This window comes from Emys orbicularis, chromosome 24, assembly GCF_028017835.1.
Source record: "Emys orbicularis isolate rEmyOrb1 chromosome 24, rEmyOrb1.hap1, whole genome shotgun sequence".
In the NCBI taxonomy this organism is placed as follows: domain Eukaryota; kingdom Metazoa; phylum Chordata; order Testudines; family Emydidae; genus Emys; species Emys orbicularis.
The window spans coordinates 13,815,968-13,831,636 of record NC_088706.1 but is presented as its reverse complement, the minus strand read 5'-3'; the positions used below and the strand labels follow the sequence as shown (position 1 = coordinate 13,831,636).

At 49.1% G+C, this 15,669-nt stretch overlaps 1 protein-coding gene across 1 annotated transcript; it reads right to left on the bottom strand.

Annotated features, from left to right (window-relative positions):
* Positions 1-2,239: 2,239 nt before the first annotated feature.
* Positions 2,240-4,448, bottom strand: MRPL34 (mitochondrial ribosomal protein L34). Its single transcript, XM_065422123.1, has 2 exons — positions 4,312-4,448; positions 2,240-2,902 (listed from the first exon to the last, which is right to left on the bottom strand). Exons 1-2 carry the CDS (start codon positions 4,368-4,370, stop codon positions 2,590-2,592), a joined length of 372 nt encoding a protein of 123 aa, XP_065278195.1. The 5' UTR covers positions 4,371-4,448; the 3' UTR covers positions 2,240-2,589.
* Between the last annotated feature and the right edge of the window lie 11,221 nt (positions 4,449-15,669).

Here is a 15,669-nt window from a genome sequence, read left to right as displayed (position 1 = left end):
GCCTGTGCCTTAGTTTCCTCTTCTGACAAATAGGGAGAATATCTCTCTGCCACTGGGGGTTGCGAGGCTTAATTAGCACAGTACTCTGAGATCCTTGCACAAAAAAATTAGTATTGGACCCTAGCAGGCATTTTTGCACATCACAAGACTCTGAAAAATCATGTACAGTTGGCAGTCTTTGCTTAAGAGTCCCAAGCCTGAAATGGAAAAAGTACTGTAACCCATTCCCAATCATGATTCATCCAGCTTCCTTCAGCCTCAGTTTCTCTTTCATTATTAAAGTATGCTTGAAATGCAATAAACAGAGGCGGTGTTATCAGGGGAAAAGGAAAGCAACATAATCCTTCTATTTATAAGTTGTACCCTTCCTACATGCCTCTGGAGAGGAGCACAACCTTTAATAAAAAGATATGTTGTGCTCCTTGAACAGGTACCAAATGAGCAAGGTCCCTCCGCATAAACAAACTCGCCCGCCCCAGCCAGCCATCTCAGTAGCTACAGAATTTATACGGTACCAACCATTGTACTAGCTAGTGATCCTCTCAGGGATCATGCCAAACTGATTGTGTTTATCATAGGCAGAGGGGCTATCAGATGTTTGGGGTGTTGAATTATTAGTTCTGCTCTTAAATTCCCCTACAGCTGACTCTAGAGCACAACTGACCACCTTCCTCCTACTGGATCCCATTTTTCAAATTGAGGGCTCTGGAAAGGACCATGACTGGTGCTCATGGGGACTTCTACATATGATTCCTCCAGTGCTAGGGAGTCAGGGTAAGGAAGTTATATTGTTGAACTTCTTCTGGAAGGAGATGACATGTGTGAGAGCTGTGTCAGCCAGGCCCCAACTCCTTGCCCCACATGCTGTCCCAAAGAGGTTCAGGCTCCTCTCCACTTTAAAGTATCAAGGCCAACATTTTTAACGGCCATCTTGAAAGGTTTATAAAATCAGCTCAAGACATCTCAAGCTCAGTCCCTGAAGAGTAAGGAACCTATAATGGACACTTTGTGGCTCCAGGCCTTCCTGTATTGATTGTTAATCTGGCTAAATTCACTTTGTGGTAGAAAATCTCAACCTCTGGAATTTCCTGAATATCATGAACCTGAATCTCACCTTTACTGCTGCATTAGTGGTAGTTTTTGCATCTAATTTCCCCTCAAGTAAGCCACGCATACTTGTCACACTGCATTAAACTTGGAGAGGGAAACTGAAACTTGTCAGCTTTACAGTCTGTCTTCTGCTTGCATTTGCAACACCTTAGAGGAATGTTTAAATAATTAAAACAATTTTAAAAACTAAGATACCATGGGGACATTTCTATTCAATATCAATTTTTTTAAAAATTGAACAAACCCTGCATTTTGATCCATGTATTTAGAGAATCCTGAAAATAGACTGTAGATTCTGTTCTTAAAAGCTCTCACAGCCTCTCACACTCAGTGTGAAATTCACCCCAGTACAGAAGGTCTTTGCAAAGCCTATGCTCCAAGGAGTGTTAAACTGAGGGACTAAGTGGAAAACTTAGGCAATGCAGAGGGGCCCTGCATGGGCTCTTGGGCACAGATGTGAATTTCACCCCCACACAGCAGCAAACTAAGCCAAAGTGTGCTAAGTGAGGTGTTGGGGCGCTCTTCAGGTGCCATTAAGAAGCTGGGCATTGGAATCTTTACCCAATGACAAAAGGAATTCTTGCTAACAGAGCAACAGGAAAACAAAACCAACATGCACTGCTGCTGTAGTTTATAACAGGACTGCAGCTCCACCATTAGGTTCAGATCCTGCAATTAAGTCTACGCAAGTAGATTCTGTGGCTGCCTGGAGCCCCACTTTCTGCAACGGGACACTTCATGGGCACATATTCCTTTGCAAGATTTGGCCCTAAACTGACAGAAAAAAGAACCCTACCCCATGCTTGCTTTAGGCTCCAGTCATGCAAAGTGCTCATTTTCTTCAAACGGCTCTGAGCACACAGCACATTGCATGATAGGGTCCTTAGTGAGTAACACAGGGAGAGGGGAGTGGAGTCAACAGCATACTGTTCGCTGGGTACGTTGGGGAGTAGTCACAGACCTTGCCTTGTGGTTAACGCTAATTGCACATCCACAGATTGAAAACTCATCCCTTAAGGCTTCTAGAGAAAGAAGAAAGTGTGCCTGCTACTCCCACAAGAAAAAAAAAAGAGAAGTAAAACAGTTTTTCTTCCCCTATAGCTTTGCATTAACAAACTTAATGCAGGAAGCTTGATATGATTTTTTATTATTTTGTAATTACGCCTCATGGATGCACAATTTTTTACCTTAGAACTACTCCCACCAGTTGTAATAATTTTGCCATTAAAAATAATTAGCCATCAAGTGAAGCCAGTGGAAAAGAAAACCAGCATCCCACATCTGTCAAAGTAGCACTCAATAATTCTTCACCACATGTTATAACATGATGGGAATAATCAGTCGCTCATGGGTGTTACATAGAGAAGTCTATGTCACTGCAAACTCTCAGGCTGGTTCACTCTAAAGGTCTGAGTTGCGGATGATTATTCAGGCTTGACTGAAACATTTCATGCTCAACAGATCCTGCAGCTACAACACTCAGTGGCTCAGCGATTTCCTGCCTTTCAGCATGCGTCGGAGGATCACCTCGATCCCGCTGGGAGTGCTAATACGCTTGATCCAGCCATGGGTCCGCTTGCGCTTGAGGTTCTTTGGTTGATATTCATTCCCGCGTGCCTTGGTGCGTATTTGTTGAAGGCTCCATGGTGACAGGTGTCTAGGGATGCTTTGGAAGATGCCTGCAGATCTGAAGGACAGGCTGGTGCTTGGAGGCTGCCCCAAAGCATCTGAGAGGATGGAAATTGTCCTGGGCTGCGAGGGGGAGGCTGCAACGCGCTGCAGCAGGAAGAATCTTGGTAGAGTGAAAAAACAATAGAAAGAGGTTAACAGGAAGTAAGACAATGACCTAGAGTTTGGAATCTAAGCACCATGTGTAAAACACAGTAGGGGGGGGGGGGGGTTTGAGACTTCATTCTAATAATGCAATTTTGGAGGTATAACTGGTTAAATAAGGGCCTCTGATAATTCATTCGAGCCAAACATAGTGAAGAGAGATGCTGGCCCTGCTTCGGCAACACAGTTTTGCCAACGGTACCACACACCCCTGCCCCCCACTGTGGTCATCCACCTCTCTCTTGGCTCTGCCAATGCAGTGACACACAGCACCCCTCTGATCAGATAGTCATCACTGCTTCTGATCTCCCATCCTCCCCATCTGCAGCCAGGTCCCCCACCCCACCCCTTCCTCCCAACCACACTTACCCCCTCTCTCCTGCCCTCAGCTTCCACTCACCCCATTTCCAGCCCCCCTTCTTCTGCCCTGACCTCCCCCTCACCTCCTGAGTCCCCCTCACCCCATTTCCAGTCCCTGTTCTCCTGCCCCCCCCAGCCTGTCCTGCCCCATTTCCAGTCCCCCTTCTTCTGCCCTGACCTCCCCCTCACTTCCCGTCCCCCCTCCTGAGTCCCCCTTTTTCTGCCCTGTCCCCCTCACCTCCTGTCCCTCACCCCATTTCCAGTCCCCCTTCTTCTGCCCAGACCTCCCCCTCACCTCCTGAGTCCCCCTCACCCCATTTCCAGTCCCTGTTCTCCTGCCCCCCCCAGCCTGTCCTGCCCCATTTCCAGTCCCCCTTCTTCTGCCCTGACCTCCCCCTCACTTCCCGTCCCCCCTCCTGAGTCCCCCTTTTTCTGCCCTGTCCCCCTCACCTCCTGTCCCTCACCCCATTTCCAGTCCCCCTTCTTCTGCCCTGACCTCCCCCTCACTTCCTGAGTCCCCCTCACCCCATTTCCAGTCCCTGTTCTCCTGCCCCCCAGCCTGTCCTGCCCCATTTCCAGTCCCCCTTTTTCAGCTCTGACCCCCCTTGCCCCATTTCCAGTCCCCCTTCTTCTGCCCTGACCTCCCCCTCACCTCCTGTCCCCCCTCCTGAGTCCCCCTCACCCCATTTCCAGTCCCTGTTCTCCTGTCCTGCCCCTCACCCCATTTCCAGTCCCCCTTTTTCTGCCCTGTCCCCCTCACCTCCTGAGTCCCCCTCACCCCATTTCCAGTCCCCCTTTTTCTGCCCTGTCCCCCTCACCTCCTGAGTCCCCCTCACCCCATTTCCAGTCCCTGTTCTCCTGCCCCCCCTCCCAGCCTGTCCTGCCCCTCACCCCATTTCCAGTCCCCCTTTTTCAGCCCCCGTCCCGGCCTGGCCTCCCCCTCTCCTGCCCCTCACCCACTCAGCCCCCCTGGGGAAGGGGGGGGGGTCTCCGGCAGCCGCGCGTTACCTGCCCCCAGGAGGCAGAGGCCAGAGGCGGCCCAGGCGGCCCGTGAAGAAAGCCATCATCCCCCCAAACAACGCCCGGGCCTATTGGCTCCCGCCGCCGGGCCTATCACAACCCGCGGCCACGCGGGGCTCGGGCGCCGCAAGGGCTTCTGGGACATATAGTTCTCCGGGTCACGCCGAGGCCGCAAGGGCTTCTGGGGTCTGTAGTTCTCCGTGCCAAGCCGAGGCGCTCCGTGGGGTGCGCTGAGCCCCAGGCCCTGGCCGGCTGGCCCGGTGTTCCCGCCTTGCCCTGTTTCCTCAGCCCCCCCTCCCCCCACGGGCCGGGGGTCGCCATGGAAACGGGCCCCGCCCCCTGCCCTGAAGGAGGGTGGCCTGTGGGTTAAAGCCTGGGAGCCCGGACTCCTGGGTTCTGTCCCAGCTATGGAGGGGAGTGGGGTCTAGTGGTTAAGGACTGGGAGCCAGGATTCCTGGGTTCTGTCCCAGCTATGGGGGGGAGCGGGGTCTAGTGGTTAGAGTGGAGGGACTGGGAGCCAGGACTCCTGGGTTCCATCCCAGCTATGTGGGGGGAGCAGGGTCTAGTGGTTAGGGACTGGGAGCCAGGACTCCTGGGTTCTGTCCCAGCTGTGGGGTCTAGTGCTTAGAGTGGAGGGACTAGGAGCCTGGACTCCTGGGTTCCATCCCAGCTATGTGGGGGGAGCGGGGTCTAGTGGTTAGAGTGGAGGGACTGGGAGCCAGGACTCCTGGGTTGTCCCCCTGGCTGTGGGGTCTAGTGGGTTAGGGCAGGGAAGTCAGTACTCTTGGGTTCTCCCCTGTAATAGTTAGAGATGTGGGAGGCTAGGAATTGCCACAAGCTCCGTGCAGGTACAAGAGACTGTCCACATAGAATGACTTGCAAGATAGTGGCCTTAGTCTGGTTAAAGTGGGAGTTTCCTGGAGAGGGTGGGGACAACCATCCCAAAACATCTCTCCAGTTCCTGCCAAAGAATCCTGCATGAAATTTCATTTGCACCTGGGGCACACAGAGGAGAGGGCACGTTTTATGGAGCCAAAGGCCCAGTATGAACCAGTGGTGCAAGGTGCAGCTACGGAAATCCCAATCTGGTCTTTAAATGGTGCACTAAAGGCCAGATTTAACCCTGGAGCAACTCTCATTGGGTTCAGTGGGGTTGATCAGCTTACAGAAGTGCTAGATTTGGCCCTGTGTGGTGAAGCGAGTTACTGCAATTTGCTGTTCACTTCTGGAGCCCTGAGTTTAGACCTGCCAGAGGTTCAAGTCATGTGATATCAATGGGCCTGATCCTTCTGCCTTCATTGATCTCAATATGGGGGTGCTCAGAATCTCTGAAAAATCAAGCCAGTGGTCTGACATAAACAAGGATGAAGACTATTGTTAGTGAGTCTCCTTTGAAAAGCCAGATCTCATTCAAAGTTGTTTATTGCATAGGGTGAAAGCAGTGAGTGAAAACTAAGTGGTTGACATTTTGTGTAACACAAGGGTTTGGTGCCTGGAGAGGATCTGAATTAAGCATCAGCTAAGCAAAGCTTCTGTATGTGATGCCTTAACCACAGCGTGAGATGTTCCCCTCTACCCCACGGGGTAAGTAGCTCCTCATCTGTCATATTACACACTGTGCAATAATAATATTTCATAGAATCCCTTATCCATGTATGATGCCTTTCGTCCAGTGGCATTGAAGGGTGAAGTTTAAAAAAAAGCCTATGGGAGTTAGGCACCCCCCTCCCGTTGAATTTCAATAGTGGTGGGGTGCCTGATGCACTTACACATCTTACCCAAAGCAGGTTGCGAACAATAAATTGAGCTTTCCAATCCCCGTTCCCTCCTGTCAGGTAGGTGTGTCTCCATTTTTCAGACAGGAGGATTGAAGCACAGAGAAGAGATTTACCTAAGGCTGTGCAGAGTCCATGGCAGAGCTGAGAAAAGATGCCATTCCCCTACTTTAATCCCTGGACCACGCATGCACCTACAGCAAGGAATAGTAGAACTTAGGAGTCCTGACTCCCAGCCTTCCCTGTTCTAACTACTAGATACAACTGACTGTAAATCATAATTTGCATTTATATGATCCCTTCCATTGTTCTTATCACGTCTCTCTCTGTCCCTGTCCCTCATCCCTCAGACACAGAGATGGAAGCACAGAACTGATGTTCATAAACAAGGAACTGTCCTGCAGTTCCCCAGATGTCTGGCCACCCTAGTGTATCCGTCGTCACCACAACACACAGGGCTGTGGGCTCTTTGCCATGATGGATGATTAAAAAACTCTTAATACATTTTCTGTCAAAATGATTTTGCTGGCAACAGTTCTGGGCTGTTTCTTTGCTTCTGTTAGCTCCAGGATTGAAACACCGATTTAAGAGACACAGGGGTTGTGCAGTGGAAGTGACACACAAGTGCACAGGCTTGGTGCTCGTTATAGCTGCGGGAGATGCTTTGCCCTTTTCCTCATTGCTAGGCCTCTTAGGGTTATCACTTAATTATGCACTCACTAGCTATATGCCTGGAATAGCCATGTGCTGGTGTATCAGGGCTTTTCATTCCCTGATCCTGTTATTGGAATAATGGGAGCTGCCAAAGAACAAAGAGAACTGGAGATGAATATTGTCTTGTACTTAGAGGAGGGAATGGGAGTCGGGACTCCTGGATTTTAGTCCTGCCTCCATTGCAGAACTGCTCTATGATATTAGCCAAGTCACTTAAAACAACAACAACTCTGTGCCTGGAATGATACTACTACTTCCCCCGGGGAGTTATGAGGTTGGATGTTTGTAAAGCAGCTGATCTTGGGCCAGTTACTCTATCCAACAGGTTTTCTGACTCCTGCTTTCCCCAGATTAAACTATTTGGTGAATTATTGCCGGAGTTACAACTACAGCAGATTATCCAATGTAGGTACACTGTATGCTGATTTGGAGTATGTAGTATACACTGTTTTTTACTTTCACTTAGTAACTCACATTTTTAGTAACAAAAAAGGGATGATTTGAAAGACCCCCTGTTTTCATGGCTCTTCCTTCAAGTTAATGGGAACCAGCAGCAGAGTTGTTAGAGCTCTCTCTCTGGACTCGATCCTGCACTATTCAGGTCAGTGGGGAAAGGATCAAGCCCTGTTCCAATTTAGCTCTGGCTGTCTAGGAAAAGGGGTAATTTAATAATAATATGGGGAAGTCAGAAAACTGACAATTTCAGAATTGCATCTACTTGCTTCACAAATCTATCTCCTGTGTGTATCAGTCATATCTGCTGATATTAGCCCTTCACAGCCAATGCATCTAGCGACCGGAGAGTGAGCTGCATTCTCTTTTGTTCACACATTATCAAAAGCACTGTTTACTACAGTTCAGCTCCAGAATCCAGCAGAAAGGTCAGCAACGTGCTACCAACACCTATGATAGACTTTATCTGGATCAGAATTACTAGGTTTGCAGCACTGGTAGAAAAAGCATTGTTTTACTTGTAAACTGAGCACATTTGGTCAGAAGTCCTTGAGACAAAATAAATCATTAACATCATTTGGAAAATGTAATTCACGGCAAGCCGTGGATCCATAGGTGGAGCAGGAATTGTTTCCATGCTACTGATTACTGGATGGAAAAATAATCAGTTCCATACTTTCAGTTACTTTATATCACAGGTAATTGATTATTCATTATTGCTCTTTGATTTTGGATGCCTTAAATGTCATGCCCATATAAGAAAAACTTTTCTATAGCCATAGTGGACACCATGATAATATACTAAGTGTAGTACAAACTGATGGGGGAACCAGCTAGCAGATATAAAGGGGCCAGCATCTCCCCCCCCAAAATCTAATCCAGACACTCCCTTTAAAATAATAATATTTTACAAAAAATGTCCTCAAGGCACCTTATAAACAGAATTAATTCTCCAATCATTCCTGTATAGGTGAATATAATTATCCTAATTTTACAGAGCAGGGAAACCGAGGCACAGAAAGGCCAAGTGACTCACCCAAGGTCACACAGTGAGTCGGCAGCAGTCAGGAGTAGAACCCAGGAATCCTGGCTGCTGGTTGCCTGGTCTGACCATTAAAGAAAAGGCCTTGTTTTCAGAACATTCCTTTCCATTGGTGAAGGCAAAGATAGCTGGCTTGTCAGAAGAGTTTGCATTTTGTATATTGCCATCCTTAAGCACTCAAAACGAATGAGTCAGCCCTCCTCCATCCCTCAAACTCATAAGATCTTTTTATTTGCTTTTAGTGTCATATTCTTCAGGGGGTCATGTTTTCAAACTTTTCTGCACAAACAATGAGGGCCAGAAATTTACTTTTGTTTTTACATGACAGCTGAGATTCTCACGTAATCATGTGAATCCAAGAGCTACTGCTTTACAAAAAGCACCCAATATTTGCGATGAAATCGTGAGAGTTGGCAACACTCATAAAATCCTATGAATGAATTGGAAGAATCTTGGCAGTAATGTGTTTTCAGGAGATTAACGGCCAAATTGTCACAAACATAGCCAGATTCCTTAGAGATGTGTCAAGAGACCAGGGACGCCCTCATGCAATTGAAAAAAAGGTCCTGGTTCCCAGCTTCAGCACTGGCAACAGGACTAGTGCACTTTACACCCCATGCCAGGGCCTAGAGGGGAAGGCATGTCCCCTTGCCCCCTTTTCTCTCCCAAGCTCTCCAATAGGCTGTAAATTGGGTGACTTTTTGCTTCAATTGGTAAGATTTCCTATCTGTCATCGTGAAACTCCTCCTCGGTGGGAGGGATTTAAGGGGCTTCTCTATGGCTACAGAATACAAGGGCACATAGGTCCCCCAAATCCCCCAGAGCCAGGCTATGGTGTTTCCCCCTCCACTGTGGCTCATGGAAAGAAGATGGGAGGAGAGATTCCATTTTAAAGCAGATGATTTTAGCTGAAGGGAAGGCTCCATCGTTCTTACTGCACATGCAAAACAAAAAATGTGATCAGAGCAGCTCAGAAGCTGAACATCCTGCCAGCGTTAGCTCCTTGCACTGGCGGCTGCCGACTTTGGCTTTTCTCCCTCCCCCCTTTTTGCTTTCTGCAAGATTAATCCTTTTATTTGCAATCTCAGCCGCTGACAATTCTTGTCAATAAATGAGGTGAGCATTATGTTCTGTCTCTCTCTATTTGTACAGGGGACTGAATGTACAGCTGGAATTTGGGTCATGCACAGGGGAAAGGAGGAGGGAGGTATTCTGCACGGGGAGCAAAATGGCCAAAAGACCCACTCGGAAGCTTAAGATCAAAAGGGATTTGAGAGGCGTTAAATCGGATCGCAGGAAAACAGGGGAAGGCAGTAGCTGTCCGAGTGATGCCAGGTTGTTTGCACATAAATAGCTGTATTATCCATGCATGCTTAGGCAGGGGGAAAAGCTACCCACCAGCAAAACTTAGGTGCATGCATCTCCCGTTGTGATGCAATTGCAGTAAATTATCGTTGGCTCTGAGCAAGGCACCACTGTTGCCGTGCGTTGCAGATCTGCTTGGATTTTTGGTTTGGGAAGGAGGCAGAGGGGGCATCTTAATGTATTGATTTGGACTTGTTTTGGGTTTTTTTTTCCTTCCTCCTCCAACTGGTTCGCTACTTTCTGTCGTTCAGGGCTGTGGCATTTGCTGCTTCAGGAATTGCAGCTGGGTTATTTTGCGGCTCTGCATTTTGGGGGGGGGCAAGAAGGGGAAAGGGTGAAACACCAGGATATCTCTGGAAGGGAAGATGAAGGGGTGAACTGACCACTAAATCCAGGAAGGGTCAGATACAGGTTGTTTCATTGTGCATTGCATGATCTTTTGTGTTTCTCTAGGTCTTGTGTGGCAGCTAGCTAGCCATGGCTCCCAACCTGCCTGGCATGTTACAGAGGCTTTTATTTTTGTGTGATGCCATTTCTCTTCTGAACATAATTTGTCTGCATTGTCATTCTGTGGGGTCCAAAGCAAAGTCCTGCCACTGGTTATGGGACTTCCCCCCCGCCCCCGCTTCTTGCAAGGATGCCGCATATTTTAATTGCATCCCTGTGCAAGGGGGCTGGAACAGTTAGTATAGTGGGGGTGCTGAGAGCCATTGAACCAAACTGTAAACCCTGTCTATAATGGAAACCATTCCAAGCCAGGGCGTGCGACAGCCCCCCTAGTTCCAGCACCTACGTCCCTGTGTATGCTGAGAATTTCACCTTTCAGGGCTTGGTGGGAACTGCAAGCTGATCTGACTCTCTTGGGATCCCATTTCTATTGCTTGCAAAATTCTCCCAAATACTTCCCAGCATCCTAATAAACCAACTAGTGATACAATCAGCATACAACAGGGGTTCTCAAACTGGGGTTCGGGACCCCTCCGGGGGTCACAAGGTTATTATCTGGGGGGGTCGCGAGCTGTCAGCCTCCACCCCAAACCCCACTTTGCCTCCAGCATTTATAATGGTGTTAAATATATAAAAAAGTGTTTTTAATTTATTAGGGGGGTCGCACTCAGAGGCTTGCTATGTGAAAGGGGTCACCAGTACAAAAGTTTGAGAACCACTGGCATACAAGAAGCCAGGCACCATGTAAAAAACACAGGTGATAGCCTTCCTGATACAGAATGTTTGCTCCCTCCCCAGTGGGAACATGGCTTAAAAGGCAGTGAGATGGCTCACTAAAAATTAGTGGTGCAAACTGTTAGCTCCTGTGTGCTCATTAGAGATCCCTGTTTAATTGTCATTACATTTGAATGTTTTCTCTGTACCTCAGTTTTTTCCACGGGGGGGGGGAAGAGGGTGTGAGGGGAGGGAGAATAACAATATTTGCATGTTCCTGGGGGTGTTGTTTAGCGCCATTCATATTTGTGATTCTTGGATGGAAGGGACGAGAGAGGAGCAAATTATTATTGCAATTAGAATCCCAGCTTTGGCACATCCAATGTCACTCTCCATTTCCATGGCACTTTACAAATATTAAGTCCCCCAACTCCCCTGCAAATATTACTCCCAGCGTGGGAAACTAAAGCACCAAGAAGGGATGTGAGTTCTCCCAAGGTCACGCAGCAGGTCAGTGGCAAAGCCAGGAGAAGAACCCAGATCTCCTGGCTTCCAGGTTCCTGCTTTAACCATTAGACATGCTCCCCAGTGAATAATACTCTTGGTTCATCTGTTGGGGTCAAACGCTCCTCTTGACTTCTGTGAGCAAAGATGAGCCAAAAGCTAAGGATGCAGAGGGGCTGTGAAAGGACATTTCCACCCCCCTCCCACCCTTTGGCCTGTGGATTCTGCACTGTGGGCAGAACAGGGGAAGACACTTTCCATCAACTTGAATGCCAGCTGGATATGAAAGCTGACCTGCTGGCATTCTCATTTATACTAGTTCCCCCCAAGCCTTCCAAAGAGGCAGGACGGGCAATCCCAGTTGTGGGGGGCAGTGCTGCGGTGGCTGTCCAGAGAAGCCAGGAGGCAGTTCTGGGGATCCCCTCCTCTGCTGTGAGCAGGCAAACCCAGGTCCCTGATGGAATGATCAGTCGGGAACCTTGCAAATCCTGGCCTGGAGCAGCCCACATAGGGGATGGTTTGGCCCTTAGTCATCCCGTATAGTAGGGTGTTGATGGTGGTTGTTAGCCCAGCACCTCTCTGGGGGTGGGTATGGTATAAGTGTTGATGTGACATACTGACCCCATGTACTGTGAGCCTTGCACGCATGGCCGTAGTGTTACTGGATATATTTTTCTTGCCCTCCAGCCCGCCCTTTGCATCTGGGCCCTCTTTTTCTCTGACTGTGATGTTTTGCCATCACGTTATATAAAATTCAAGGCGTTTCAGCTCAAAGTAGGTCAGTAAGTTGTTTTTCCTCGGCCTGCCTGTTCTGCCAGGCACGAACATCCTGGAAGTGGGGGAGGAAGACAGGGAGAAGAGAAGTCAGGGGGCTCCGCAGTAGCTTTGTGATTCAAATGCAAAAGGCCCAAGAGCTGAGCTCGGAGACCAAGCCTGGGCTTGGAGAGCAGACAAGACTGTCTGTTTCTATCGCAGGACTAGCCCTCAGCATCATGGTGGACCTGGGCATCTCTCTACTGCAGAATCAGGGCTCATTTTCCCAGGGGAAGCTGTGGTGCTGGCAGGGAAGATGCTTATAACTTGTTTTGGTCTCATCTACACAAGAGAGATCAAACGCTGTAATAACACCGTCTGGGGGCTACCGTGCGGTAACCCCATTCCCAAGACTGTTGCTTCTGCAGTCTGGACGAGCCCTTAGTGAACTGTGACTGCTGAATTGATACCGTCTTGACTTCTGGAGGTCGTGTGGTAATATTTCTGTCGAGAGTCTTAATGAAAGGGGTTTCAGTGAGAGGAAGCCAGAGGCCCCTGCAGTGGCTTGAAGCAGAAGATTCCAACTTTGCTCCATCCCTTCTCTGTGATGTTTCGACTGAGCCTATCCCAGGCGGGTTATGCAGGGGGCAGGGATGCAGAGAGAAGGGGGTTTATATAACGCTCGTTGCGCCTGACTCACTGTTGTGACTGGCGTTATGTAACTAGTGCTCAGTTCTTTGTGCTGGGGATGGCAGATGAATGTACCCAGGGCTTGTCGCCATGGTTACCAGCATCTTTACAAAGTTCTGTACAGTCCATATGGTTTCATTTTCAGTCTTTTCATCCTCTGGAGAGAAGAGGCCTGGATTTTTGGCTGCCCTTGAGGAAGGCAGAGTTCTCTGGTGGTTAGAGTGGGAGGTGGGAGACTTGGAGACAGTTCCCAGCTCTGCCACTGATTCTCTGGGTGATTTTCCCCACCCGAGTGGAGTGCTCTGAGAGCAGCAGCTGAACGGCTCATATAAATGCCATATTTATCTGCCACACTTGCTGGGTGGCTTTTCCTCAGCTTCCAGGAATTCCTTTACCGAGCAAGGGCTGTGAGCGCCAAGCTAATCATCAGGAAGGGGTTTGGAAGCAATCCCCTGCCCTGTCCTGTAGGAGGGCGGGGGGGAGGTGTTGGTTTGAGCAGCAGGCTGGCGCTGGAGCTTGCTGGGCTCCCGGTAACCTTCCCTGCTGGGTATATAAGAGCAGAGGTGTCCCAGCTGAAGAGGCTTCAAAGGAAACAGCCCTGTATTGTTCAGAGGGGGCCTGCCTCCGTTCTGGAATATCCTTTTCCTCCAGTTCTATGGTTGATTGTGCAGTTAACTCTTTCTCCCCCAATGCAGTGTTTCCTCCTCAAAGGGGTGGGATAATGGCTCCAAGACGCTGTCAGTAGGTTAGGTCAGTAACAGACTGGGGAGTGGGGAGGGCCCCTTCTATGCTGCAGCGTTGTTCAAAGTTCACAGTGTGGAAAGAACGTCTCAGTACCGACACGTGATTGCTTGGGCTCTGTCACCGAGAGGTGCTTCATCATTCTGCACATCTGTTTTTGCCTGATCTATATTTTTCTCCTTCAGCCTCTTTCTGCCTGGTCAACAAACACCCCTGATCTGTGCCTAGTGTAGGGAGGGGGGGCAGGGAGGAGTTAAATGGGCAGCAGGGGGTTGAGAAGCAATCCGTGGCCTAAGCCAAAGAAGCATTTATCAGCTTCCCTTCTCCTTAAGGACCTAGGTTCTGATCCTTCCCATTGACTTCAGTGGACTCTGGATCAGGCCCCTAGTTCTGCTGTGTCATTGCTGCCAATGGTGATATCTGGCTTCTAATCTGCAGCGCAAGCAGCCTTCCTGCTGCGGGATTTGGGCTAGCACCACGGAGAAGGCCCCTGAGCCACATGGGGACAGGTAGCAACTGTGAGAAGGCTGGAGAGTTGCTCTGTGTATCTGGAGTCAGGAGGTGAGAAGAGGCAGGAGAATTTGCTTCTCCAGTGAATCTCTCTCCAGATAGCAGAGTCCCTGCCTGAGACATGGTGATGGAAAGTTTCCAAGGAAATCAGGTCTGGAAATGAGCGAGATGGGCTAATTGAGTTTATCTTGGTAAATGAATCAAATTCTAGCAGATCAGCCAGAAATCCTATTAAGTTCACTAGCCTATTACCCATACGGAGATCATTAATACCTCGTGTTATTGAGGGCATAGCTTAAATCCAAACCCTTATTGGAAATCCTGGGAAAATGACCTTTCTGGTGAGGTCTGAGGTGAGCTTTGGCTCCTGGTAGCCTAGGAGTTCAGAGGACTGGCTGTCAGGATTCCTGGATTCTATTCCTGGCTCTGCCACTGGCTTCCTCTGTGACCTTTGACAAGTCATGTCTCTCTGCACCTCAGTTTCCCCATTTGTAAAATGGGGGCTGATGCCTTGCTTACAAGGGTGATGTGCAACTTAAAGCATGCAAAGGGCTTGGAGATTCTCAAATGGAAGATTCTGCAATAGGGAAAGGATGGTGGAGTCATCTTCCAGGGAGATATCTGAGACTGACTCCATCGCTCATGGGCCCTGGCTCTATTAGGGAAATCTAAGCAAAGATTGCACAACCATGGCTACCACTGCTTCAGCCCCACTGGCACCAGCAACATTGGGAACCCTAATAGGGACGCTCCTGCTGGCGTTATAAGCACTGTATCCTGTAGCCCACCTCTGAGCATGTGGTTTAAATATACTGCAGCTCTGGCTACACTAATCCTCCCACCATTTCAGTAGGGTATGAGCAGTGCAAGAGGGAGAGAATCTAGGAAAGAGGCTAGTGCAGAGAAGGCCGAGGGGGTCTCCTTCCAGACCACGAATCCCTGCACTGCACCCAGCTTCCTTCCGTTCTGCCTTTTCATATCGCAGTCCAGCCTCATTAGAGGCTGAGTTTAGCTGACTCTTGGCTTTGCAGCTGTGCTAATTTGCCGGTTGTCAGGGCTGATGGCTGAGCGCTGTCCCACGCTGAGCATTGCCAGGTGGGAGTCAGGCACCCAGCACAATGGGAAGAATTAGGGAGAAAATCTTCCAAGGGCTGTCTCAGCAGGTTGTGAAATAGACAAGCTCTGCCTCGGTTTCTGTCATCCTGTCTTCACTCTGATGTGTGGGGAGGGATTTGGAAGCTTTTGGATGATTTGGTTCCTGGGGTTTTCAGTAGGGGTCCCTCTCAATCGTGATTAGAGCCCCACTGGCAATATGGAGAGAAGGTGGGCAGGACTGAGCGCCCTACCCCCGAATCTGCTGAGCAGGTCAGCCCCATGTGAGTGAGTAAGTGTCCCTGTAGTGAACTGCTGAAAACTCCCATTTCTACCACCCCTTGGATTTATTTCTTCTCTGCAGCTGATGTAATAGCCATGTTATTCGTTCAGCATGTGTCACCCCGTGGCTAGAGCAGCGAGCTGGCAGGCAGGCTTCCTGTGATCGGGTCTCACTTCTCTTCCTGACTCACGGTGTAAATTCCGTGCCTCGGTTTCCCTAGCTGTACTATGGGGTAGTACAGACCTCTTGGGAGGTGGTGGGTG